Source organism: Nymphalis io, chromosome 4 (assembly GCF_905147045.1).
Source record: "Nymphalis io chromosome 4, ilAglIoxx1.1, whole genome shotgun sequence".
NCBI lineage: Eukaryota > Metazoa > Arthropoda > Insecta > Lepidoptera > Nymphalidae > Nymphalis > Nymphalis io.
The window spans coordinates 3,314,324-3,342,289 of record NC_065891.1 but is presented as its reverse complement, the minus strand read 5'-3'; the positions used below and the strand labels follow the sequence as shown (position 1 = coordinate 3,342,289).

Sequence of the window (27,966 nt, the reverse complement as noted above, 5' to 3'; positions counted from 1 at the left end):
GTTTTCTTTTAATTCTATTAAGTATATTGCAGAAAACAGTTTCCTCTATTATATTTTTTAAGCACGATAATAATCATATTATTATGTTTGTGTTGAGACCAGGCGCTAAACGTAAACAAATAAAAGGATTAGATTATCGATTCGTATTACTAATTAGCCTGGTTCAGGGATTAGTTGCCTGAGTGATAGATTGTGTCAATAATTAGCTCGTCACAGTGTTAGCGCAACTTGAAAGCGCACTTTCATTATTTTGTGCGTTAGAACTACTTTCAATTAACATTAATATATAAATATATTAAGAAAGGTCTCAGTTTTATTTTCATTTATATTTGTTTCTTTATAAATTACTAGATACCCGCCCCTACTTTGTACAGGTAAAATAAGGATTATATCCCGTGCATTTTTGAAGTGGAAACTTCTTTAGGCGCGTTGCGCTGGTTTATAGTAGGAGATAGACTCGTGCCTTCACGTCACCGATATGCTAATGTTAATATAATGAAATCATTAAAAGTACAAATAATTTAAGTATTGTGGAAATTAATGAAGGAAGTAATGATTAAAATTTATGTAAATATTAACAGTATAGACAAATAATATTATATTACTATATTAAATTAAGCTGTATTAATATGTAGTACCCAGTTTGCGACATACTGTGTATTATATTGAATAAATGGCTATATAATAAAAAGGGATGGAATTATTACTTGGAGTGACAATAGATGTGGAAATCGGATAAATATTTTTAACAGTTTTAAGTATTCACTTCTAGCGGCAGTCCCTATGACTGCCTGTATTATTTTATATGTGTGGTGCACTATTGTAATAAAAAAAATAACCGATCACTGTTTTCAAGAAGTCTTCTTCGTGTGGAACGAATGTACGACGAGCCGCCACTCACACATAGAAGCCATACACAGAACCAAATAATAGCCATGCTTATATTAGTTTACATTAGACCCATCTCTAATGTACAGACATCGGCCTGTTACAATTTTATTATATGTATAACGATTATTATGAATGATAAAAATATAAAAATGAATTTGGAGAATTTAGAATGATGACGTCTTCCAGACAGATTTTAGTCATGGAGCCCTTCTCGACGTGCTCTAATTGTGCACGACTTTTTATGGTGCACAAGATACACAAGCACTGGTGCACTCTATTCCTTCGCTCTTATAGTCCAATAGGATCTCACGCGACTGGAGAGATTAAATTTTTGTAATCCCGTACTTCAAAAATATATACCAGTTTCCTATTTCCGGGATAATACTGAAAATATCTGAAGAGAAAAAAATATACTTTTTAGTGTCCTTTGGGCTTTATCACCAAATGGAAATAAAGCTCATACATAGAGCTGTATAAGACAGATTTTAATTTGAAATTCGCATATAATTTATTACTAAATAACTTTTAAAGTATCCACTTCATTGGTTTACATTAACAGATTTACAAGCTGTAGATAATAACTATGACAACATAATAAACATTCACGCATAAGGCTTCCCCAACAATTGCATGACCATCGTCCACCGCTACGCTAATCGATAGCTCAGTACTAAGTCAGTTAACATTAAGCCGAAGATTCAAGTTATTATCACAAAGAAATGAGGATAATTTATAAATAAGTCTATTAAAATAAATCGTTAAACCTATTAAGATTCTTTTGAACAGTTAACTATTAATAATCGCTTATGAATTTTTTTTCCAATCATTCCACGCGGTCCTGATTTGTAAAGTAATTATTTAATTTTTACTTGTAAACTATATAAGTAATAGTTTCCGTCTACATGCTAGAAGGGGCAGGAGGTCAGCTATTAGGCATCTTTTTTTCTGTTCACTTCACACTCTTTTTTCTTTTAAGCGATTTTTTATACATTTTTATTTTATTTCAAATAGGTACGTAGACTAACAAATGGGTCACCTAAGTATAAGTGGTAGCTTATAGATATTGGCACTGTAATTAATATTATATCCCTTATAATGTCAATGCGCTATCAACATTGATTTCCTTGTACCTGTATATACACTGGATCACCCTTTAAACGTGAACACAACTATACTAAGTATTTCTATTTGGTCTAGAATACCAAAAAGGGCTTACATAAAGCCTTACCAAGTAAGTCAGTATTTGTAAACATATTTGGTATTCTCACCCACTTTTATATAATAAATACAAAACTATGTACGATTTTCAATATTCACGTATCTAAATTACCGCAGCCAAATAATCCTGCTTCCCCCTTCCCTCTTAAGTCCACGCGAGCTGGTTCTCGATGTCACTGCCTAACTGTGTCATCAATTCCATCGCGAACAAAGAAATTTGGCAACTCCGTTCTTTGTCGCACTTCCAAAAAATGGAATTCCTTACCAGCTCACGTGTTCCCCTCCTCTTACAACCCGGGTTCCTTCAAACGAGGCGTGAAGAGGCATCTTGCGGGCCGGCAAGGCGAAGGCGGCTAGTGCAGAACGTTTTTCCCGTCTGTACTGGCCGTCGTCGCGTTTGGACTCTGCTACCACTTACCATCAGGTGGAGTAGAGTCATTTGCCCTCCCGGCGAATATATAAAAAAAAAAACGTCAATTTTGAAAAAATAATGTACACTTTGAAAATATTTTTATTAAAAACATTTGACTTTGGCTGACGCTGTGACCATCCCCGTTTTCAAGGCGCTCAAACGAGTACAATATATTATAAGGTATTATAATTGGCAGTAGCCAAGCCAATTTATAAAATTTAGTCTAGAAAAAAGGTTTTTCAGACCCCCTAATATACCCTTTATTTCCATTTAAGAAGGGATGTTGAAGTGTTATAAAGAGTATAGATATACAGAAATTCCGAGTCTACTTAAAACTTTACGGTTAATAACTCAGGATTTTCTTATTCCCTTCCCTTTGTTTTACTCAAAACTATACTGTATAGAAAATTCGACGCATAAGTTAAGAATGATTGTGATAATTTTATACGATAAAGTTTCTTAATAATAATCAGAATAAAAAGATAATTTTGATCAGATAATTTATTTGCTACAATATTTTGATAGTAATAGTTTTAATTCGAAAGCTGAGCCAAGTTTTCTCTGAATAGGTTAGCCACATGTTAAACTACCGCCACAAAATAATTATAACTTTTTCTGTGGTTTGAATTTTATGAATAGGAAGTGTATTTAGATTCTAATGTGAACTGAAGAGAACCTAGTCACTTTATTTTAATTTAAATTCGATTATTTTTAGCAATTGATTTTCAAAATATTGTATGAAAATCAATACATACCAACCTCTGGGTATGTACCACCCACTCTACCGCCAAACAGCACCGTGTGCCCTTATTGGGTTTCGGTTTGAAGAGTGAGTGATCCAGTGTAACTACAGGGATATGGGACATAACATCTTAGTTTCCAAGGTTCAGGCTCATTGGCGATGTAAGGAATGGTAAATATTTCTCATGGTGCGTATGTCTATAAGCGGTGATGACCACGTTTAATCAGGTCAAAGTCAAATAATTTTATTCACTATATAAGTGTTAAACTTAGTTATTGATTGTCATAAATCTACCATTGGGTCGTAAATAAATACCTTAGACCTGAGAAGAACCAGCGAAAGAAAGTCAGTGGGATTTTTTTTAAAGTCACATTTATTACAATTTCAGGTAATATACAATATAATAGTATAGTAACAGACTCCTCTCGTTTTTTAAGAGAAGGTTTTGGAGCTTATCGTATTATATTGCGTGTTGGTAGAATACACATGTGGCAGAATTTTAGCGAAATTAGATACATGCAGGTTTCCTCAAGGTGTTTTCCTTCACCGTCAAGCACGAGATGAATTATAAGCACAAATAAAGCACATGAAACTTCAGTGATGCTTGCCCGGGCTTGCACCCACGATCATCGATTGAGATTCACGCGTTCGGGATATATTAGCTTATTAATATAAAATAATTAAAACATTTTTTTTATTTGAAATGGCCCGTCTGATGCCCATATCTGTCAACCTATTTACAGCAAATACATTCTGTGCTTTAATATATTCACGTAATATTTATAATTTAATTAGCCTATGTAAATTTGTGGACAAAAGTGACTACTGAGCTTTTTCGAGGTAGAATCGACATTTCAAACCAGTACAGCAGCTTTGTATTTAATTTAATAATGCAACGTAACGATTCAAATTATAAACATACTATAATATATAACTATATTAATAGGTAGACTACCTACGTGCTATATTAAAATTCTAGAAATTGGTTTGAATAGCCAATTGTTAACGCAGCACCGTATACCCAATTGATTAATTGGTACTCTTAAGCCGATTAATTGACGAGTCGACATTCAGTTAGCGAAAAATCTTCATCAAATTCTTAAAAAAGTTTTTTTATGTTCATAATGCTCAACACAAATATCAATATTAAATAACCAAGATAAGATAACAAAATTATTTTTATCTCAGAAATTAATTATCTATTTTTTAATTCTATCAGTAATTTAAATAATAAAAACTTAAGAACATCGTGCTTTTATACTATAGCTTAGATATATATATTTACTTAGTTAATTAACTTTATAAAGAAAATTTTAGAGAAAAATATATTATTTTCTTTTTATTTTAATGAAAAATTCAGACGATTTCACTAAGTTATCTCCTTTATATTTTATAGCGATGAGAAACATTTTTACTGCACGTTTTTTATACTACAGTCTTCATGGGTGAGGCGGTGAAAACGATTTATTTTTCAATATCAATCTTATACATACTGATGGGGAAACATAATTCAATTTGGCTGCTTTTTCTCGTACCCCGTATTTGGGTCCTAGCGCAATATAAAACGTAGAGTTTTATATCAACCCACCGGATTCAGTTAAGCGATTTTTTTATATATATATATTTGTAATTTAATTACGTAAAATGTTTGTAGCGTATAAATGATGAAAGAAATGTAGAGCAATTCGAAGCGTTATTTTGTATTATAAAACTGGTTATCTGACCTTTTATTGTGATGTAAAATTATTTAAATTTCTCGCGACGTGATTTTCGCATTTAGAATGATCTAATTATTCGTCCTATTGGCGGAAATGGCCGATGATTTTATGGTGATATTTTCGGTTGAGTGGGAAATTGTTTTATCGCCTTTTTCAATATCTGTCAATAATTTTAATACTGAGAGAATACTATTACGATAATTAAAAAAATACAGTGTTAGAAGGAACTGTTTAGTGAATTCATTAGGCATAATAAAATTAATTTCGGACTTTGGGATCCATCTATCACTAGGTTATATCATATAATATCACTGGAATATGAAAGTAGAACGTTTTATTTTACGTGGCAATAGTTTAGTTGAATCTACATGTTTAATAAATTATAAATAATAAGAAAATAAACATTTTATTTTCCATGATTACAATATGATAAACGCTTACTTAATACTTTTTAATTAAAGTGAGCTTATATATATATATAAGCTCACCATATAGACATCGGTAGTCTAAGAAATATTAATAGGAAATATCAACCCTAAGAATTAAGGTGATATATATTACGTGACTGTAAAAATTCGATCACTCTTCAAACACCCTTCAAACTGAAACACAGATACAAATAATTATCATCTGGCGATAGAATAATAACAATAATCACAAATTAAATAATATAATTATTTTAATATCACAATATAAAGCAATTTTTCAAATAGTCACATCATTATATCTATGTTTAATTTCATGTTTACACCGAGAGATAAATAAGACTACAGGTAAATAATCAACATCATCAGCTTTGGCAAAGTTAGTTCATTATAACATATCCTTATTAATGGCCGTGATTCATCACTGTTTAGTTAAGCCATGTTATGTCATTGTCACACACACAGGCTAGCTAATGAAGCGTGAAAGAGATGACAGGCCATGTAATTAACTTTAATTATTTAGCGTGACCTGTATTATATCACCTGTTTGTTGCAGATTAATTCTGATTTCTGAACAAAAAACGCCTTTATTTTTGCTTGGACATAATGCGATTGAAATGTCTGAGATAGCTGGATCAGATAATTGATCAAGCTACTTTACTAACTTTGTGACAAGTATTCGAATTTCTATATAATTATTTGATATCTTGTTTAATCATTTATTTAATAAGTAATAATAATAATGTCCTCCAGACCGATTTTGGCCACGGCAGCCAATCTCAAGAGAGTAGTGCGCGCAAACACAGGTGCACTCTCTATTCCCTAACTCTCATAATCTGATGGGACGGCAATCCGAAACGACCGGAAAGAGTTCAGGTGTAGGACCAACGGCTTTACGTGCTTTCCGAGCTATATTTATCTTTTTAATGTGAAACATTTACCTACTATGGTCTCTTTATATATATATATTATATATATATATATATATTATATATATATATATATTATATATATTATCTTTATATATATATATATTTAGAAAGAGATTTTAGTGGGTAAAAATATATATAACATGTACAAAATACTTTAACTATATACATTTATGAAACTTAAAGCTGTATGTTCCAAATTATTAAGCGATTTTAAGACAAATTATTATAACTTTGTGTCAATTGTTTCAGATCTGGACGATACAAAAATCTGGTCGGATCAGAAGCCCAGGGAGTACATTATTCAGAGTGTGAAGTTAGAACCAATGCTGGCAAGAGATTAAACGCAATGTACCCTGTGTGTTCAGCGCAACGGACTTTGTTAGCGTTTGTCCTCATCGCTGTGTCCACATCCCCATCTGCGACGCAAAATACCATCATTACAGGTAAATTATAAAATAATAATTACTTTTCTTGATAGGACTTTGTAAGAGCTTGCTTTTCTATTTATGTATCATAACACAACATTTTCTACCGCCAAACAGCAATAAGAATTATTGTTGTTTTCCGATTGGTGAAGGTGTTATGTGCCTTGTGCCTGTGTGTTGTGTAGCTACATTCAAAAGGGACATAACATCTTATTTCCCAAGGTTGATGGCGCAATGGTGATGTTAGTAATAAACTATAACTGGTTAGCAAAACTTCATTAATTTAAGTAATTACGATATGTGATTTTTTATTCTTCAGAATAACCAAACTGGACCTGTCTCGTATTTCGTTACACTAATAGTGCTTGTAAAATAAATGTTTATGAAACAACATGCACCGGTTTCTCGTATATCGTGGTTCAAAATTTACGTAACATATCCTGGTGTCAAAAAATAACATTTGATTTTTACGAACGAGCAACGTCCAACATATCCAAATCTGGGCTCCAAGTTCAACGACATACATTTTATATAAATAAAATGTTTTGAAATGCAATAATAATAGCTTGCTTCAATGCGTGTCCCTTCCGTCTGTTTTATTGATACTGCATCACCTATTTGGCTCACCCAAACACAGCAATGTGAAGGATTGTTGGCCATAGACTAACGGATGAATGCGTTGAGTTGACCAGAATTGCTGTAGGTATTACAATTCTACAATAAATGAACAATGAAATTCTACAATTTTAACCCGTATTTGTACAGAACAAATGCAGTACCATGTTTACGTACCTTACGGCCTCTAGTTATTCGTTTTGTTATTTTGTATTCATAGAATAGTTCAAAATGTAATCAATATTTTGTGTTAGAATTTAATTATAAAAATAAATCTATAATTGACTTCGAAAAAAACTGAATTCAACAAAGATTTGTAGCTCAAAATGAATATAAAAAAATTTAAACATCGAAATATAAACATTTTTTTACTCTGAGTTATAGAATTAAGCTTATAAAATTAATGTAATTGAAACTTTGTATTAAAAAATATAGCAAAAAATATTCATTTTATGGTTTTGTAAATTTTACATTTTACAATAAAATAATAAGTTAAATAATATCTGAGAAGTCATGTACTTTTTGCGTGAAACATTTTTTTAGGTTGAAGAAAACATTTTCATTTTGTACAAAGTCGTGTTGGTTTTGAATAAAAGTATTATTTATTATAATCATCTTATCTTTTACTTTGATGCTGCTTAAATATAAATAAAAATTATATAAAGAAATAAGTAAGTCCTCTTTTTCATAATAAATATTTCTTAAAATGTCTCGTAATATACTGACATGGATACGCATTATAGCAATAGTTTTTTCCAAAGGAATATTTATGTACTTTGGATTTTTTCTATAAAACCTTATTAGGTTCATGCTGTCTTGATATGAACAGCTATTAAACATGTAAATGTAATAATACATATTTAGTAACTTTTACTAGTACGAATCAGGAATTTATAATATCTTCATATTAGATTCATCATTTCGATATATTTTTATTTATTATTCTGTTTCTCAAATATTTATTATATGCAATTGCAGTAATATTGACTTAGTAATATTAAATAAATGTCTTCTTTGACCATTTTTTTTATAACTTACTCCATAAATCGAACGTTAAATAATTATATTTTCCTATTAATCTGCTTATTTATAATTACCCACGTCGTGCTTTAACGTGGTTTTCTTTGGCCAGACAATATAGATGTATCTCTTCACATTTCTATAAAAGCTACATCTGTTTTCTTTTTTTTTTAAATATAATATGAAAAAGATATTAATTATGAATAATAATTAATATACACGACAACAAGGCGAATGTCCTTCTTAACAAAATTACATTTTTTTTGATCATGGTAACACAAGTATATTAATATTCAAATGGTTTATCCCATTCGCGAAAGTATATTTCTAGTATTAAAATATATAGCCGGAAAAAGTATAAAGTAAAACACATTCACACAATAGGATACGAGTCCCCTAATTTTCCACCTTACTGTAATTTATCGTCACGGGTAGATTTTTCTTATTATTAATTATTATTGGTACGGTAAAACTTCTTTATCTATAATTTATTTAATTTAATATACAATTTAAAGATTCATTACTATTCTACCCTTATTACACTCCTATTTATGGAACAACCTACGTGATTTCATTCGAATAAAAAAAAGAATTATGATAATTGGCTTATAATTGGCGAAGCAACATACAAAAAAGTAAGGCTGAATTAATAACTTCCCTTTGAAGTCGGCTTTAACGAAAAATAATTTGTTTTTAAATCGTTTTCCCGAGTATCGTTACTACGTGAGACCAATATATAATGTCTTAACATTTCCGATTTATATGAATGCAACTATGATAAAACGTGCAAAATAAAAGAGGTCAGCAGCATTATCATTAACAGCCAATCGCCATCCACTGCTGGACTTCTTTCAAGGTTTGCGCTTAAACTCCCAGTCCTCGCTACGTTTATATAAAAAAAGATAAAGATTGTTATTGAAAACATAAAAATAAAATCGATAGTACTTCATAGTTTCAAAACTCTGCAATATGAAAAGGGCGTAGGGCGTGCGGTCAGATGTAGATTAGTACTGCGTAAGCCAAGCACGGGCGAAGATCGCTTGTCGCGATACGTTATATTGTTTGTTCCAATTTATGGCTAAGTAAACCACGCAACATTTAATAAAATAATTGTAGGCTTTACGACTAGCTTTTCATCGACTTGAATACCTTTAAACGTAATGTATCATTGTTATCGTTAATAGACCCATTATCTTCTTTGTGTTGTAATTTTTTTCTTCATTTTCATTGTTGATTAATTAAATAACAAAAATAGTAAGCTTATTTTCGTTTTTTTTTTTACCTTGGTGTTGTTATTTTAGATGATTTATTATTTAAAATAGGTCAGGCAGACAAATCGGCCACCTGACAGTAAGTGGTCACGATCACACATACATAATAGAGCTACGATCGTCTCCGTATGTTGATTCTACGGGGAAAAATCAGCAACAACCTCATTAGCTACTCTCATTTATTCCATAAAGGCTGGCAACCATTCCTTAAAGGTCGGGAAACATTCCTTAAAAGCCGTCAAAACACCTGCAAGCCCTCGGGTGTTGCAGATGTCCTCGTCGATATGCTCGTCTGCCCGTCCCCCGTCTCTTACATAAAGAAAATCACTTAAATTATAAAATTAAATTAAATTTATATATTCGTTACGAAAATCATGATTTCTAGCTCCAAATTTTTTAGCATGAATATAATTTTTTTTTAAAGAATAGGATGGCGGCCGACCATATGGGCCACCTGATGGTAAGTGGTCGCCAACGTCCATAAACATTGGCATTGTAAGAAATGTTAACCATCGCTTACATCACCAATGCGCCACCAACTTTGGGAACTAAGATGTTATGTTTTTTGTGCCTGTAATTACACTGGCTCACTCACCCTTCAAACCGGAATACAAGTACTAAGTACTGCTGTTTTGCGGAAGAATATCTGATGAGTGGGTGGTACCTACCCAGACGAGCTTGCACAAAGCTTTACCACCAGTAAAATTATAATTATATTAATAGTAAATATTGTAAATGAAATGCAATTGGTTTGCATTTAATTTACAATGCCATTACAATTTACAATGTAATTTTAAATTCATGCCTAAATGTAAAAAAAAATAATTATATATGATATAAATGTAAAATTTTCTCAATCTTCAGCTAAATCCAAACAATCTTAATTATTCCTTTTGTTCTTGGTAAATAAGAGCGACCCATTAGTGAAGTAAGTGGAGCCGCAATCTTGAAATGCCTTCGAATATCTGGCTATTCTCCAACAACGAGAATCGTTGAAGCTTCTGTCAATATCAGAATAAAAATAATGATCATCAAAAATATTTTTGTATATCCGACTTCATCACAAATAAAAACGACTCAAACGTAAAGCTTTGTAACTTTATAATGTTGTATTAAAAATGAATTTATCGAAATGGAGACGATGACTTTGAAATTAATTTATATAAATGTAGGCAACATTAATAACTAAATAACAGCTAGATATTATGTTTTTCTTGTTTTAATTACGACAATTAATTATTTTTTTATAGAATAGGAAGGCGGACGAGCATATGGGCCACCTGATAATAAGTGGTCACCAACACCCATAGACATTGGCATTGTAAGAAATGTTAACCATCGCTTACATCATCAATACGCCACCAACCTTGAGAACTAAGATGTTATGTCCCTTGTGCCTGTAATTACACTGGCTTACTCACCCTTCAAACCGGAACACAACAATACCAAGTACTGCTGTTTTGCGGTAGAATATCTGATGAGTGGGTGGTACCTACCCAGACGAGCTTGCACAAAGCTCTACCATCTATGTATTTTAAGTATAATAATTTAAATGAATATACTGTTTGTATAAAATGTACTTGCTACCAAAATGCAGCGTTTTAAAAAGCTTTCATTGATTTTAATTCGTAATCTTTGGTTAAATTCATCGGGCCATGTAGGTGCAAATATTAAATAAAAGAAATAAAATATGCATTTTAAAGTCGAACGTATAAAAACTGTTCCTCAAAAAAATTGAATATTTTATTTTATTCGTTTTTTTACTATGAATTAAAAAAAATGCTTTTTGAGGATTCGAGAAAAAATACACAAAAACGTCAACGTTTACGGAGCTGAGAATAAAATGTTATTTTATTATTTACTTATAACTTTGTACTGTTTTATTTGAAATTGTCTTTCTTGGAAGAAACATAGAGAGTTCTACTGCTGTTTCAGGATGAAGTTCCAAAGACAATCTAGTTAGTTTCTGGGTCAAACCCAAGGCGCACGATTAAATAAATCTATATAATAAAAATAATTTTATTTCTAAAGGATTGACGTGTTCTAGTGGACAGAACTGTATATATATCTAAATTAAATAAGAAGAAGTTGCTTGCCCGAATTTGCATCCACTAAATTATCATGTATAATGTGATGGATGGAACAAAAAATATCGGATGAAATTCTGCCACCTGTATGTCCATCCTGCAGTGGTGCTGTAGGTGCTACAAGTTCATAAGCAATTTTCCTTCTTAGTTTAGATTAAAATTGAACCTTGCGAATGCGTATCAAGCTAGTTGTAGTGACACACTTTATATTTTTAACAATTTATTATGTTCTTGATAGAATGAAAACTTTAAGTGAATTGCATTCTTGCTTGAATAATAAAGAGAAAAGTTTTTGATGTGTAGTTTTCATTGATCGTATAAATCTTGAGCCCGAAAGTTTAGTTTAGTTATGCTTCGTCGGGAGCCGTTCAAACTGACCATATATTACATGACATAACATCGGGTGGGACACAACATGTTCTGAATTCCAAATGAATTGAAACAAAGCGTCATATTTGAGTTTTCCCTTTGCAGCGGTCTCAAAAGTTTTTTATTAATGCGCTTGTCAGTTGCTTTGTACTTATATTATGATTTCAAAAATAAAAAATCTACAAGGTTCTCGTAACATGAACTGTGATTTTCAACCTTAAAGTTATTGTATTATAAGGTTGAAGTTCTGTTAATAACACATGGATTGTCCAGTACGTTGTATTTTAATGGCAGCTCGGTCGTGGAATAACTTTGAGGGGTCATTTTTATTAAGCATGCCTGTAGTCGTTTGGTATTTTGACATTTATTATTAAATTTGAAAATTATTTTGTTTTAAGCCTTTAGCTTGAATAATACATCATATTTAATATTTATTGCATTTGTATGGCACATACAACATTACCTCCGAATTTCAAATTATTTTAATAATTCTACACATCATGTTTCTTGTTATTACAAAACCTTTTTCCTTCCAGTGATATCGTATTTGATTCTATGTTAATATATAGTAAATATTTTTAACTATAAAATAATTTAAATTTCATTTCAATAAGCATTAATAAATAAGTATCTATAGTGTCAAAAAAAAATTGTTGGTTTTCATACAGGATAAACGATAATAATTTAATGATATTTATTTAACATACCTATGAAAATTAATGGTGAACTACTGAGTTTCTTCTCCACCACCACTTCAATTTCAATCCACCAGGGTGGTGGTAGCTTTACATTTAATTTAATCCATTAACATCACTAAGGTTCAAGCCTACTTTAATAAATAATATTTTGATTTTGGATTCAGCTTACGCGATTTGGGCAAAAAATTATCTTTTAAATTATTACTATTGTTAAAGGCTAAATTTCCAAACAAAAATTTTTTCTTGTAAAAATATATATGAAATTCGAACGATAATTTATTTTGTATTCCACAAAAAATTGCATACGTAAAAATAAAATCACGTTAACCCGTTACCGATTTTTCCGAACTTATTGTTCGCCGATTTTAAATAAGAGCGAATTTTCTTTCGGTCTATTCACAAAAAGAATACGGTCTACAAATCTTTTCCTTTACCCCCAAAAACTATTCTTTTGTTCTCTATTTATTTTCTTCGAAATGCATTCGGCATCTCACTAGAATCGATTAAGGGCGTGCTTGTTTTGTATTAAATATACATATTTTATCCACAGCGAATGTAAAGCGGTTCAAAATGACACGTGCAGAGAGCACCCACTCGATTTATTGGTTTGTAATTTCGAAGTGTTCTACAAATAATAAAAAATAATAGAAAACTATGTTTTTGTGAATAGTAAATATTTAGCAATCAAGAATTCTGTAGCATTTTTTAATTTTAATCTCATTGATGTTATTAAGATTTACATAATAATAAACATTATCCGTGCAGTGACGGAGAAAGAATACATTTCACTGCCCCTCTCTTTCCCATGGGTGTCGTAAGAGGCGACTAAGGGATATCTGAGCGACCATCTGCTCATCTGGTGGTAGGATGCTAACATCCGCCTGGCTTATTACCACCGTACGCATGGTGAAAAACTCGTGAAGTGGCTTGCAGCCGCGTTTCGAGGTCAGCCAGCGTACAGCCAGTGCCCGAACGAGTATTGCCGCGATGGGTGTTGGTCCAGTGGAGACGGCTGTTGAACCAATGCCGGGGGAAACTGTATTGACCTGCCGGATAGGGAAACCTGAAGAAACGTCTGTTCCGCTGGCCGCCCGTGGCATAGTACAGGGGCCCGAGCGTGCCTAACCAGCTCGTTAGGCTGCCCCACCAGGCCACGCATAATCTCGGGGTGGACCGTCGTGCCGGTTGGTGACCGGAAGGTGGGGTCCCGGCGGCCACTTCCGGGGGGTTCGGGGGCCCTTCCGTCCGGCGGATCAGTATATTTTCCCTTTTGGCAACCATTTGGGAAAACACGCCTCCATACTTTGCCCATCCCTATCGTGGCAATACGTTGCTCGCTTCACGTCTCTTTTCCTTATTTTTCCAAATCGTAGCGCAACTAAGAAATAACGGTCGTGCAGCGGTGCACACCCCCACCATACCCACGCTGTTTGAGGTCGAGTTCTCTAACATCCGAGGACTCCACGCTAACCTCAACGCTGTCCACCACCATCTCGAGACAGCACGGCTAGCAATGTTGTTTCTCACGGAGACGCAAATACTCCGCCCTGCCGACACCAGCTACCTTAACTATCCCGGCTACATGCTTGAAGAATCCTTCAAAGCGAAAGCCAGAGTATGCTTGTTCGTCAGGACGGATGTTTGCTGTCACCGACTGCGCTGCTTGGAAGACCCCTCCTTCTCCATGTTGGTGGTACGTGTGGACCTGGTTCGTCAGAGCCGAGTCTACGTGTGCCTCTACAGATCCCACAATGGTGACTTGGAGACAAGCCGATTATTTGACCATCTTAGTCGGGTGGCAGATGCTGCGCAAGAGCAGTTTCCTAACGCGGAATTGGTGTTTTTGGGGGATTTTAATGCTCACCATGAATCATGGTTGAAATACCTCAAAACTGACCATGCTGGAAGAGCTGCTCATGCTTTTGCTCTCACACACGACTTGACCCAACTGGTTGATCAGCCCACCAGGATCCCAGACATTGATGGGCAAGCGCCTTCTCTACTGGATCTTCTGCTGATTTCTCACCCGGTGGAATATCAGGTTGTGGTTCAAGCTCCACTTGGTTCTTCGGATCACGGCCTTATATCTACCAAAGTGCCACAGGCCAAGCTGCCGCCTTCAGCGGTATGCAAACGTCGCGTTTGGCACTATAAGTCGGCAGATTGGGACGGTATGCGCGATTACTATGTGTCAGTCCCTTGGAAGGAACGTTGCTTCAGTGGGAATGACCCGACAGCTAGTGCCGCTGCTGTTGCTGATGGGATAATGTTAGGAATCGAATACTACATTCCTAGCTCAAATCTCATCAATAGGGGTACGCGTAACCGTTGGTTCACTCGTGAATATGCCGACGCTGTATCATCTAAGCAGGCGGCATATCGCGCGTGGATCAACGGCTGCATTAGCGGGGCATCTAACATTGACTCACTGAAAGCAAACTACAATAAAAATTCCAAGTCCTGTAGGAAGGCATACACGAGAGCGGATGCACAGCGCATTGTACAGATTGGTCATGACCTTATTTCGCATCCTAGGGGCTCCCGTAGCTTCTGGCGTCTGACCAAGTCTGTGCAAAACAATTTCTGCCAACCTTCGCTGCCACCGCTCAGAAATCCGGACGGATCGCTAGCTTACAGTCCGCAGGAGAAAGCCGACCTCCTGGCTAAACTCTTTGCCGACAACTCTGTGATCAATGATTTTAGTGCGCAGCCACCAACAATACCTTCATGTGGCCACACGATGCTTGACATCAAAATCAGGCAACGTGATGTGCGTGCGGAGATGCAATCACTTGATATACGGAAAGCTAGCGGTTCCCAAAAAAGGGGATCGGTCTGACCCGGCAAATTATCGGCCAATAGCTATCACCTCAGTACTTTGTATGGTGATGGAACGGATTCTAAACAACCAACTGATCCATTACCTAGAAGATCACTGTCTAATTAATGATCGTCAGTACGGGTTTCGACCAAAACGGTCCACAGGTGATCTTCTAGCGTACGTAACACACCTCTGGGGTGAAGCTATCGACAAGCATGGAGAATCGTTGGCTGTCAGCCTCGATATCTCCAAGGCTTTCGACAGGGTCTGGCACAGAAGTCTTCTCTCCAAGCTACCGGCATATGGTCTGCCTGCTCAGCTATGCACCTGGATTGCCAGCTTCCTACACAAGCGTAGCCTTCGTATTTTAGTAGATGGTTGCGCTTCACAATTCTATGTAGTGAATGCTGGGGTCCCCCAGGGATCTGTGCTATCTCCCACACTCTTTCTTTTGCATATCAATGATATGCTCTCCCTTGGGAACATACATTGCTATGCAGATGATATTACAGTGCATGGTGGATACCACGGACGCGCAGTGGCTGGGCGGGCGGAAACTGAGGAGAGGCGGGAGAATCTTGTCATTGAACTCGATAGGACGTTAGAGCTCATCGCCAAATGGGGTTCTGATAATCTTATTGAGTTTAATGCCAAGAAAACACACGTATGCGCTCTCACAGCGAAAAAGTCACCATTTTACCCTCATCCCTCCCTCTTTGGCATACCGCTGATGATACAAAGCAAAATCGCCATGCTGGGGATGGACGTTCGCTGCGACCTTAGTCCAAGGGATTACATCGAGGCTATTATAAAAACAGCTTCACGGAAACTCGGAGTTCTGAACAAGGTGCGGCGTTTTTTCACGCCACAACAACTGTGCCTGTTATACAAAACACAGGTACGGTCTTGCGTTGAATATTGCTCGCACCTTTGGGATGGCTCCGCTAAGTACCTACTGGAGGCCTTGGGCCGGTTGCAGCGACGTGCAGTACGCATTATTGGCGACGTAAAGGTCACAAACACCCTTGAACCTTTACAATTGCGTCGCGAGATAGCAGCACTGAGCGCTTTCTATCGACTGTATCACGGCGAGTGTTCTGAGGAATTATTCTCTCTAATTCCTGCTTCCCCCTTCCTTCTTAAGTCCACGCGAGCTGGTTCTCGATGACACCGCCTAACTGTGACATCAATTCCATCGCGCACAAAGAAATTTGGCAAATCTTTTCTTTGTCGCACTACCAAAAAATGGAATTCCTTACCAGCTCACGTGTTCCTCTCCTCTTACAACCCGGGTTCCTTCAAACGAGGCGTGAAGGTGCATCTTGCGGGCCGGCAAGGTGGTGACGGCTAGTACAGAACATTCTTCCCGACTGTACTGGCCGTCGTCGTGTTTGGACTCTACTACCACTTACCATCAGGTGGAGTAGAGTCATTTGCCATCCTGGACATATAAAAAAAAAAAAACATCAAGCTGATTACATCGCAATGTACTTAAATCTTTGATTTTAAGTTTTGTACTTATATATACCATATAAGAATAATTTGCAATATTTATAGACAAATTTGAGACGTAAATTTATTTCACTTAGAGATTTCCATTTTTAATTTATATCAGTATTATGTATAAAAACACGAGTATGTAATAGAAATATATCTGTATATCCATGCTTATATTATTATTATGATGCTCCGAGGTTTAACCCACGATAAATATGAATTATACAAATATACATGTCTGCTTCATAGAGTTCGCCATATTGCTTGACGTTTTATGGTTACTGCTTCGCTCCTTAGGGTCATACCATGAAATTATATAGCATATAACCTTTTTCAATAAACAGTTTTTTTTTATATATAATTTTGTTTTATAACTTTACATCCTCAAAAGAAATGTATATAATTTTTTTTAAATATAACATATTTATCGTGAAAAATAAGTCGCGATGACCCAGTGGTTAGAACGCGTGAATCTTAATCGATGATTGTGGGTTCAAACCCGGACAAGTACCGCTGAGTTTTCATGTGCTTGATTTGTGTTTATAATTCATCTCGTGCTTGACGGTGAAGGCATAAGTCGTGAGGAAATATGCATGTGTCTAATTTCAATAAATTTTGTATATTCCACCAACCCGCATTGGAGCAGCGCAGTGGAATAAGCTCCATACCTTTTCATCAAGGAGAGGAGGCCTTAGCCCAGCAGTGGGATATTCACAGGCTACTACTGTACTGTTATCGTGAAAAATAGTTCTTTGAAAATATTAAATAAGCAAAAAACCATTTCAGATTCAAATATAACGACATTGTTACAAATAACTGGTGGATTTATATAGGATTCCATAATCAGAAAAAAAAAACATTTTTAATAACATTCAGCGAACCTTGAAATATTAAAAAAAGCTACGGAGCTTTATGAAAATAATCATTTTTATCCATTCCTTCTGATTCTTTTACTTTTTTTAACTCAGTCCTAATGGAATAGACGCAACTAATATTTTAAATTCATGTCGCTTTTTCTAGGAACGAGTGTGACTTTTATGCCTATGTCAGGTATTTTTATAGCGATGAACTGTATTAGGTTCTGACACGCGAGGAATCAACGTAACCACCGACTTTATTGAACACGAAAAATGAGTGGATATTATATAGACGATGGATATTTTTAATATGCTTTATCTTTTGTAACAAGTATGTCTATTTTTATACGATTTATATGCTGTAGTATGCAACTACAATAATATATAATAAACAGAGGCGTAGCTACCACCGTATCAGCCGTATCAAAAATACGGGGCCCCCTAAGCAACAGGGGCCTGAACCCGAGTAAGGGAAAATTATTCGTAAAATGTTATCTAAAATCTTACGAACTGTAAGACTAACTGTAATAATGAAAATATTACACACATTCGAACAGGTAATTTAAATTCATTAACGTTCAATTTGTCGCTGTTGAAGATCAATGGCCCTCACCAAATTTTGATACAGATAATATATGAAATCAAAGTTAACTTACGTCTAATTGTTGTGTAGGCTTAAAATTTTGCAAGTATATGTAATTTGATATCATATTCAGTTGTATTTTTTTTTCAAACCCATCAAGCGGAAAATACCTGAAATAGCTTAAAGGCTAGAAAAATGTATGATGTATGTGAATTCGAACTGGAGCAAGCACCACAAAGTTTCATGTGCTTAATTCGTCATTCAGGACCTTGAAATCTATAGCCTTTTTTGCTCTTGACCGCTGTGTCAAGTGCTTGTACTGCTATGTCAAGATGTGGTCGATACTAGAGAGGGTAAACCGATAGAGAGACTTCGTCATTATTTACTAGCAGTTTATGTATTAAGATATTGAAAGCTCAAATGATACCAGTGAAAATATATATTTATTATATTTTTGCTCAGAATGCTTTTTATGCTAAACATAAAAATACTCGATATCCACTACTTCAAGGATCACTAATTCTATTATCAAACTTAATAACTAACTTTTCTGAAGTGAAATGCCGATTAGTGAAATTACCAAAAAATAAAAGTGAGAAAAGTTTTTATGGTAAACTAATTGGTTCTGGTTTGCTCATTAAGAGGTCGCTGAGGTCGGCCGGTTGCTTTGCATAAAAACGGGAAACCTGCCAAATTTAGTTAACGAGTAGCAGTCGTTGAGTCAAATTGGGAGATTGCTGCAAAAAAGAGAACTATTACCTCGCTACTTTTGGCACCATCGTTGAAATTATTACATATATTTAATGCAATTATTATTTGTTACTATGTACTGTTATTTGTTGTTATATTTCAAATAAATATAATTGTACTACAACCAGAACCTTTTTGATGGTCTACTTTATATTATTACATCCTTGCTCAAATTAAAATGAGAAATTCAGCAGCAAAGTAATATTATGAGATAATATATTTGAAAAAAAAACAAGTTTATTCACTATGCTGCAATGCGGGTTAATTGGAATCACGTGATATTGGTATGATTAATTTAAAAAATACTAGTAAAATCCGACACACGTTGTCTTGCCAGTTTATTTAACAATAAACAATTATACAACTCTAATGACAACTTGATGCACAGTATGGTAGTTGATGTGGTGCAGCGCCATCTATCTTCACAGTGCAAAACTAAATAAATCTGCCAACTTTCAAATATTTATTCCACATAAATTTATACAACCATCGTTACACCTTTTTTGACGAGCCGGTTGACGTGGTTGGTTTTTTTTTATATAGAATAGGAAGGTTGACAAGCATATGGGCCACCTGATGGTAAGTGGTCACCAACGCTCTTAGACATTGGCACTGTAAGAAATATTAACCATCGCTTACATTGTCAATGTGCCACCAACCTTGGGAACTAAGATGGTATGTCCCTTGTGCCTGTAATTATATTGATGCTTATATTGGTTGATTCTTGCCTTTCACACCGAAGGAAAAGAAAAATAGTATATGTAGTATATCAGTTGTCTGGTTTCCATAGTACAAGCTCTGTACAAGCTTAATTTGGGATCAGATGGCCGTGTGTAAAAAATGTCCCAGGATATTTTTTTTTTTTTTAAATGTTGGTTGAATTGTATATGAAGTTTATATTTATTTTTCAATAAAAATAGGCACCTGGTAATAAGTTGCCATCACTGGCCATAAACATTAGCACTTTAAGAAATATTAATCATTCCTTACTTCGTCAATACGCCACCAACCTTGGAAGCTAAAACGTTATGTCCCAGCTGCGCCTGTAGTTATATAGCACTTGATTCGTTAGTTAAATTGTATATAAGGTTTATATTAAGATATAAAATTCCTCGTTATAATTACTGTAAAAATTTCATTTAAATTTTAATAAGAGTGCCGCGTAATGTGTTTATAGTTCGTAATATGAAAGCTTGTTAGTACTCGTAACATTATACGCAAACAGTGATTTTAGTAAATGAACAGTATTATTTAATTATTTTAAAATGTTAATGTTTTTTAGAATTTTGTGTGTACGTTAATTAGTTTTACTACGAAAAAATATATAATGTTTAATTTTAATATACAAATGTTATTTAAAAATGAAAGATATTCTATCGCCAAGCAATTACATTTTGCGTTTATATGTCTAATTCGAATGATACGTACGTACAATGCTTATGAAATTGGCGTTTCATACGGGAGGAATATAGTCTTTTTTTTTGTAAAATATATTTAATTACTCAAAGTATGCACCGTTGTGCACTTTTGCCATCTCATAGGTAGTTCATTGATCCCTTTACTAAAAAAACCATGGGGGCGAGAATCAACAAACTCTTAGAAGGCGGTTTGGACTGCCGCATCGGAGTTGATTTTTTTTCCTTGTAAGAACTTGTCCAACTTCCGGAAAAAATGGTAATCTGTTGGATCAAGATCTGGGAACTACGGTGGATGTCGTAGACATTCCAATGATAGCTCATCCAACTTACTGGTTGTTTGTTGTGCAGTGTGTGGTCTTGCATTGTCGTGAAGCAGCAGTGGTCTAGAGCGATTGACCAATCTCGGTTGTTTAGCAATTAGTTCTTCCTTCATGGCTTGCAGTTGCTGATAATAGATATCTGCTGTAATCGTTTGGCCAGATTTTAGAAAGCTTTAGTGAACGACACCGGCGCTAGTCCACCAAACACTCACAAGTAACTTTTTCTAAGTCAATTTTCGTATGCTTTGTGATGGATCCACTTCCACAATAGCCTTTAATTCTTCATTTTCTACTTTGGTCTCCGGCCGTCCACGGGGTTGGTTCTGAAGGTCGAAATTCCCAGAACGAAAACGTTGAAACGAAAAACCTACCGTGCTTTCTTTTGCGACACCAGCGCCGTACACATCATTAATCCTTCGAGCTGTTTCTGCAGCACTGGTGCCACGGTAGAACTCGTACTCGTAAATATACCGATATTTCATGTTTTCCATTGTGCCGTAATAAGCAAAGCCAAAGAAAAAAATAATGAGTAAAAAACAAATGAATGACTGTTTTCAAAAACCAAATGTACCAGCTAAATAAATTTATAAATTTGAATTTGGAATTCTTCACCAAAGAGGAGATATTTCAGATCAAAGTGGTCAGTACGATAAAACGCTAATTTCATAAGGACCTAATATTAAAACGACAAGAGATAATTTATAACATCTTAGATCATACTGTAACTGGTGGTTCCAACTTGGTTAAGAGAAGGTTATCTCATCGTATGATAGATCATTTGCTGCTCTGTCTTCCTGACAGAAATATTATATATATATATATATATATATATATATATATATATATATATATATATATATATATTATTATGATATTCCGTATGGAGAAAGAGAAAAATACTAAACGCTTCTTTTAAAATAATATTATATAATGAATATAATCATTTATTATTTTTACTAGAACGACATCAATATTTACTAATTGTACAGGTGACTGTTGTATTATAATCCTAAGAATATTTTTGGTAATTGGTATAAATAATACAACAATAAAAAAAAAATATAAGTTTTTGTCATTTATGTTTTTTTTTTTCAATTCTTACATGCTCATCATATGCAAAGCAATAGTTTTATTTAAATTTATTATAATTTAAATTAGACACGGTATATATTGCAAGCAGAGCGTGTGGTCTTTGAAAAGACTTAAATTATAATTAGTAATTTTATTTAGAAAAAGTTCTTACTTGGCGCATACTACTCCCTTGGTAGATATAATATCGCCCAACAGCAATTATTAGTATAGTTATGTTCCGGTTTCTAGTGTGAGTTAGCCAGTGTAACTGAAGGCACAAGGAACATACATCTTAAATCCTAAGTCCTAAGGTTAATGGCGCATTGGTGATGTAAAAAACGGCTAATATTTCTTTCAGCGTCCTATGATACCTATGAGCGGTATTGAACATCTACCATCGGGTGGCTTATTCGCCCGTCTACCTTTTTTATATAAAAATAAGTAACTTATAAGTATTTTCTGTTTCTGTGCTTATAAGAGCGTACTTGAATGAAGTACGTTTGGATATGAATATCAAAATAGACTATCGAAAGTAACAAAAACTGTAATATTAAAACTTTTGGTAACACAACTATTATAATGTGAAAAATAAATCTAAATTGACAAATTGAAATCAGTCAGCGTGAAATCAGCCATCGTGAATAAATTTAAATAATATCACCGAACAACCGTTACGTATTAAAATAATTCACTCTCATTTATAGTCAACTTCATTTGTTAACGTGATTATCTTTAAAACGCCTATTTACGCCATTACTAAAACGCAAATCGATATTGCGAAGGAAATGAAGGCCCGTGTAAAATATGTTTTTTAGGAAGTCGAGCTCAACAAAAATATCGCGAGCATCAATAAAATGAACCCGAGGCGCAAAAAATACCGATAGCCCATTCAGTATTTAACCGCACAGTGGAAAATAATCCAATTTGGTCAAAAAAGGTGGATTTATTAAAGTAAAAGAAATCTCGAGCCACGACGAAATCTCTATTAGGTAAGGTTGGGTCATATTTTTCGAGAACCTACAAGGGATTAGGAGGATTTCGAAGACACACATAATGCCGGGAGGAATGCGTATTGGGTATAACTATCGGAGGTCACGATTCGGAAACCCCATACGTTCCCTCTGGGGTAATCGAAGCCTCCTCGATTTGGTTTTACACATTTGCAACAATATTGACTTACACTGATTGTGATTCTTTTTTATTTTACGCATTATACAAGACAGATAAAAAATATTTTCATAAACTAAAAAAGAGCTTAAGCTTTTATATTTTTTTAAAGAGTTATATTACAAGATGTTGTAGATAGTGTGATTAATAATAATAATGTCCTACAGACCGATTTCGGCCACGGCGGCCAATCTCAAAAGAGAAATTAGCCAACTACGCAGGACATATTATAATGCACAAGTGTGGGCGCAAACACAGGTGCAATCTCTATTCCCTAGCTCTCATAATCCTATGGGACGGCAATCCATCACGAGCGGAAAGAGTTTGGCGCAGAACCAATTGTTTTACGTGCTTTCCGGCACGGAAGTGTACACACTTCCAACTTCCAGACTCCGGGCTGCTACTGAGAATTTTCTGACAGAGAAACCCGATAACATTTTTAGGCCCGATCTGGGAATTGAACCTATGATCTCCGAGTCTGCGGCCTTATAACAAGCCACTAGACCAACAAGGCAGTCGATATTATGATTTTTGCTTAAACATAATATGTGAACTTACAGAGCTGTGATGACCAAGTGGTTAGAAGTTATTAAACATAAATTCTTTATCGATGATTTCAATTTCAAAACTGAACAAGCACCATTGAATTTCCATGTGCTTAATTTGTGTCAATATAGATAAAGCACATGAAAAATGAGTGGTGCATAGCTAGGTTTGATTTTAAGATTCACGTGTTATATCACGGTTGTGATGAATTTTATTTATGTTTATAATTATTGATAGATAGCAGCGCTGCGCGCTTTCTGACGACTGTATCACGGCGAATATTCTGGGGAATTATTCTCTCTAATTCCTGCTTAGACGTAGACTTATGAAAGAAGGGGGTTCTTTCATAAGTCTACGCGTGCTGGCTCTCGGTGTCACCACCTAACTGTGACATCAATTCCATCGCGCACAAAGAAATTTTGCAACTCCTTTCTTTGTCGCACTTCCAAAAATGTAATTCTTTACCAGCTCACGTGTTCCTCTCCTCTTACAACTCAGGTTCCTTTATACGAGGCGTGAAGAGGCATCTTGCGGGCCAGCAAGGCAGGGGCGGCAAGTGCAGAACATTTTTCCCGACTGTACTGACCGTCATCACGCTTGGACTCTACTACCGCTTACCATCAGGTGGAGTAGAGTCATTTGCCTTCCCGGAAATATAAAAAAAATATATACCTCCACCTCAGAGGAAAACAGAATGAGGAAATCTGCATTAGAAGCGTGCAATTATGCATCATTTACCCTGTCATACTATCGAGGTATACTTAAAAAAATACTTTAATATAATTAGATAAAAATACACACTGTACTGTTGAATCCATATCCAATACGATAATATGTGTCAGCATGATTTGAATTAAGCCACTGATATACCTTATGAATATTAATAATCTTGAAACAGATACGCACATGAATGTAATAATAATGTTACTCTACTTGTCATAGTACAATAATCTCAGTATTGTTTGTAGTAAATATTATTTATAAAAAAATATAATATACATATTTCATGTATTATTTATTAAAAATAATTTTATTTCTTTTTATTTTCTTCTTAATTAATTCAGAAAACAAAAAATTTATATTTGACCGGATACCGGATTGTCAGAATTGTTGGTTAATAATGCTTCACATGTTAGGTATCTCAAGTTCTTTTTTTGTACCCATATGAATAATAAGAGAAAAAGATGAATCAGTGCTTAACTTAATAAACATTGCTTAGCAACTGGCTAAGCAATGTTTAATTATGTCCATTAATCCACATATTATAGGCATCAAAATATAATATAATAGTATAAGCATTATTATTGTCACATGTATTTGACCGCATCGACAGATTTTAACAAAAATTCACCTATTAACTCTAACGTGGTCGATCTAAAAAAAGGCAAAGTTGAATTTGCCACAGGAGATTCAAAACAAATTCAGAGAATGCGAGAACAGTGCAAAACGTGCAGTATAAAGCAACAAATGGGGAATTGGCTGCAATCATCGACAAACAATTCGTGATAGTTAAAGTAACGGTATGATACGATGTTTTAAAACGATCTGATACTTATTTTAGTATCAAAGGAAACTAGATTGAATATATTTGGATTTTATTTAGTTTATACCACTTTTTTTTTTCTTTTTACTGTTTTTTTTATTATTTTTATTCTATCGTTAAAAAATACATTTATGCCTTGTACTCGTATTCCCAAAGGTAAAATATTCACTACAGGTTTTTAGCAGTTCCATCTCTGTAAGGATATGACGTCAATTAATGAACCCGATTAAGACTAGTCTCTTCAAGAGTAGCACAGGCAAAAGGAGTCCTATATCTAGCAGTGGGTGAAGTCTGGCTGCGGTTGATGTTAATGATGATAAAATATTAATTAAATAACTATTATACATAGAATTTTAATATGAGAATGATATATACTGGTGGTAGGGCTTTGTGCAAGCTCGTCTGGGTAGGTACCACCCACTTATCTGATATTCTACCGCGAAACAGCAGTACTTAATATTGTTGTGTTCTGGCTTAAAGGGTGAGTGAGCCAGTGTAATTACAGGCACAAGGGACATAACATCTTAGTTTCCAAGGTTGGCGGTGCATTGGCAATGTAAGTGACGGTTTATATTTCTTACTGTAAATGCCAATGACTATGGGCGTTGGTGACCACTTACCATCAGGTGGCCCATATGCTCGTCCGCCTACCAATATAAAATAAAAAAAAATTTGAATAGCACAACGCGTAAATATAGACAGTGTCTAATGGCGAAATATACATATAAAACAATAACGCAGTTGGATTCTGAGGTTATTTTTATCTTGCCAATATTCCTTACTTTACCTTCAGAGTTTATTTGTTTGAAATTAGGTTTAATATTGTTTACCGATCTCATTTATCTGTTCTATCTTAAAGAGATCCCGAGATTTTAGGAATTTTACATTTAGTTGACAGTGTTACATGCCAATGTCTCGAGCTATCATTGGAATGTCTGCGACATCCACCGTATTTCCCGGATCTTGCTCCAACAGATTACCATTTTTTTCCGGAAGTTGGACAAGTTCTTACAAGGGAAAAAATTCAACTCCGATGCGGCAGTCCAAACCGCCTTCTAAGAGTTTGTTGATTCTCGCCCCCATGGTTTTTTTAGTAAAGGGATCAATGAACTACCTATGAGATGGCAAAATTGCACAACGGTGCATACTTTGATAACCGTATAAATTATATTCTGATCATATCTATATCACGCTTTTTCGGATTTCGAAGGAGTATATATGTAATGCAATTGTGTAAGTGGCCCACAAGTGCCTTAAAATGGCTGTCATTATTTAAGGTTAAAAAAGTACGTCTTGTTGAATATTATTGTATTTATTATACCGTGATTTTTTTTCAACTGTCTTAAAAAAACGAATCGTCTTCATTTTCTTCATTCCCTCGAATATTTCTATTTGATTATAAAATAACTCATTATTTTATATAATAAACCTTATACGGAAAAGTGTTTGTATATAAAATATTAAGTTAACATTCTTATAAACAGATACAATAATTGTCTGTTGATTGCAGTCTGTTTATATTTAAAAAAAAAAGTTTTTACTTTGATATTTCTTGCAAGTAACAATTTTAATTAAATTCAATTTAACACTGGCCTATACGTATTTTTAATTGACACGTCTGAGATATTTTTAGTACAGGAACATGCTCTAAATCGCGTGTATATAAGGGTGAATACCACTTACTCGACTGAATTTACGCTCTAAAAGTTTCTTTGAGTCGCTAAGACCACTTGATTTCTTTATGCTCTTTGTATGTCATAATCTTAACGTATCTCTTAAGTTTATGTATCCATATATAACAACAGCTACGCTCTTCACTTCGCACTTGTACATATGAGAGTTTATCTCGTTATATATTTTTGTCAGCCGAGAAAAGAGAATTCCCAGTTGAAAGATGTGGATCGTAATAAAAATTTCAAACAAACAATTATTTCAGATCGTCATTCGCAAGTGAATTTCTTGGGTTGAATTTGTAATTGTGATCTGCAGAGGATAATTTACCCAGTAGTGAACGTATCATTACATTGTCATGATGTAAAAAAAATAGGATATATAGATATTAAAATAGTTACAAAAAAATGAATTTATATTTACTTACATGGTAAATACTCCGGAACATATTAATACAGTGAATTATAATATAATATATTTTTGTCATGGAATTATTGAAGACTAGCTAGTGCCGCTACTTTGTCCGCGTGAAAACCAGTTTTATTATGATATATTTTCGCGTTCTGGTATTATTTTTTTTCAATATTCAGACACGCGGCTTCTATTGCTTTATGATATATAGAAATAAATATTTAGAATCCTTCATATCACTTCCAGAATTCCAAAGATTAATAATAATAGATGTATTCTTCTACAAATATAAAGCTTTATATAATAGCAAAGGTATTTTATTTGAAATCCACTTCACGTAGTTATACAATTTATTTGTTAAAGTATAACATATTTTCCCCCGAGAAATAAGGAAAGCTTTATCGTAAACATTTAGTTATTGTTGCACAAAGAAGTCTAAATATTTTTTTTATAAAAACTGCAAGTCAAGAAGTATCATATTAAAATGA

General features: G+C 34.3%; 1 protein-coding gene across 3 annotated transcripts in view; it reads left to right on the top strand.

Moving 5' to 3' along the window:
* The window catches only part of LOC126781659 (hemicentin-1-like), a 372,002-nt gene that overhangs the window by 190,981 nt on the left and 153,055 nt on the right, over positions 1 to 27,966 (top strand). For all 3 annotated transcript variants that reach the window (XM_050506615.1, XM_050506614.1, XM_050506613.1), the window contains exon 2: positions 6,588 to 6,781. In XM_050506615.1, coding sequence (XP_050362572.1) covers positions 6,685 to 6,781 — 97 coding nt within the window. In that variant the 5' untranslated portion in view covers positions 6,588 to 6,684. The remainder of the gene's footprint in view (positions 1 to 6,587; positions 6,782 to 27,966) is intronic.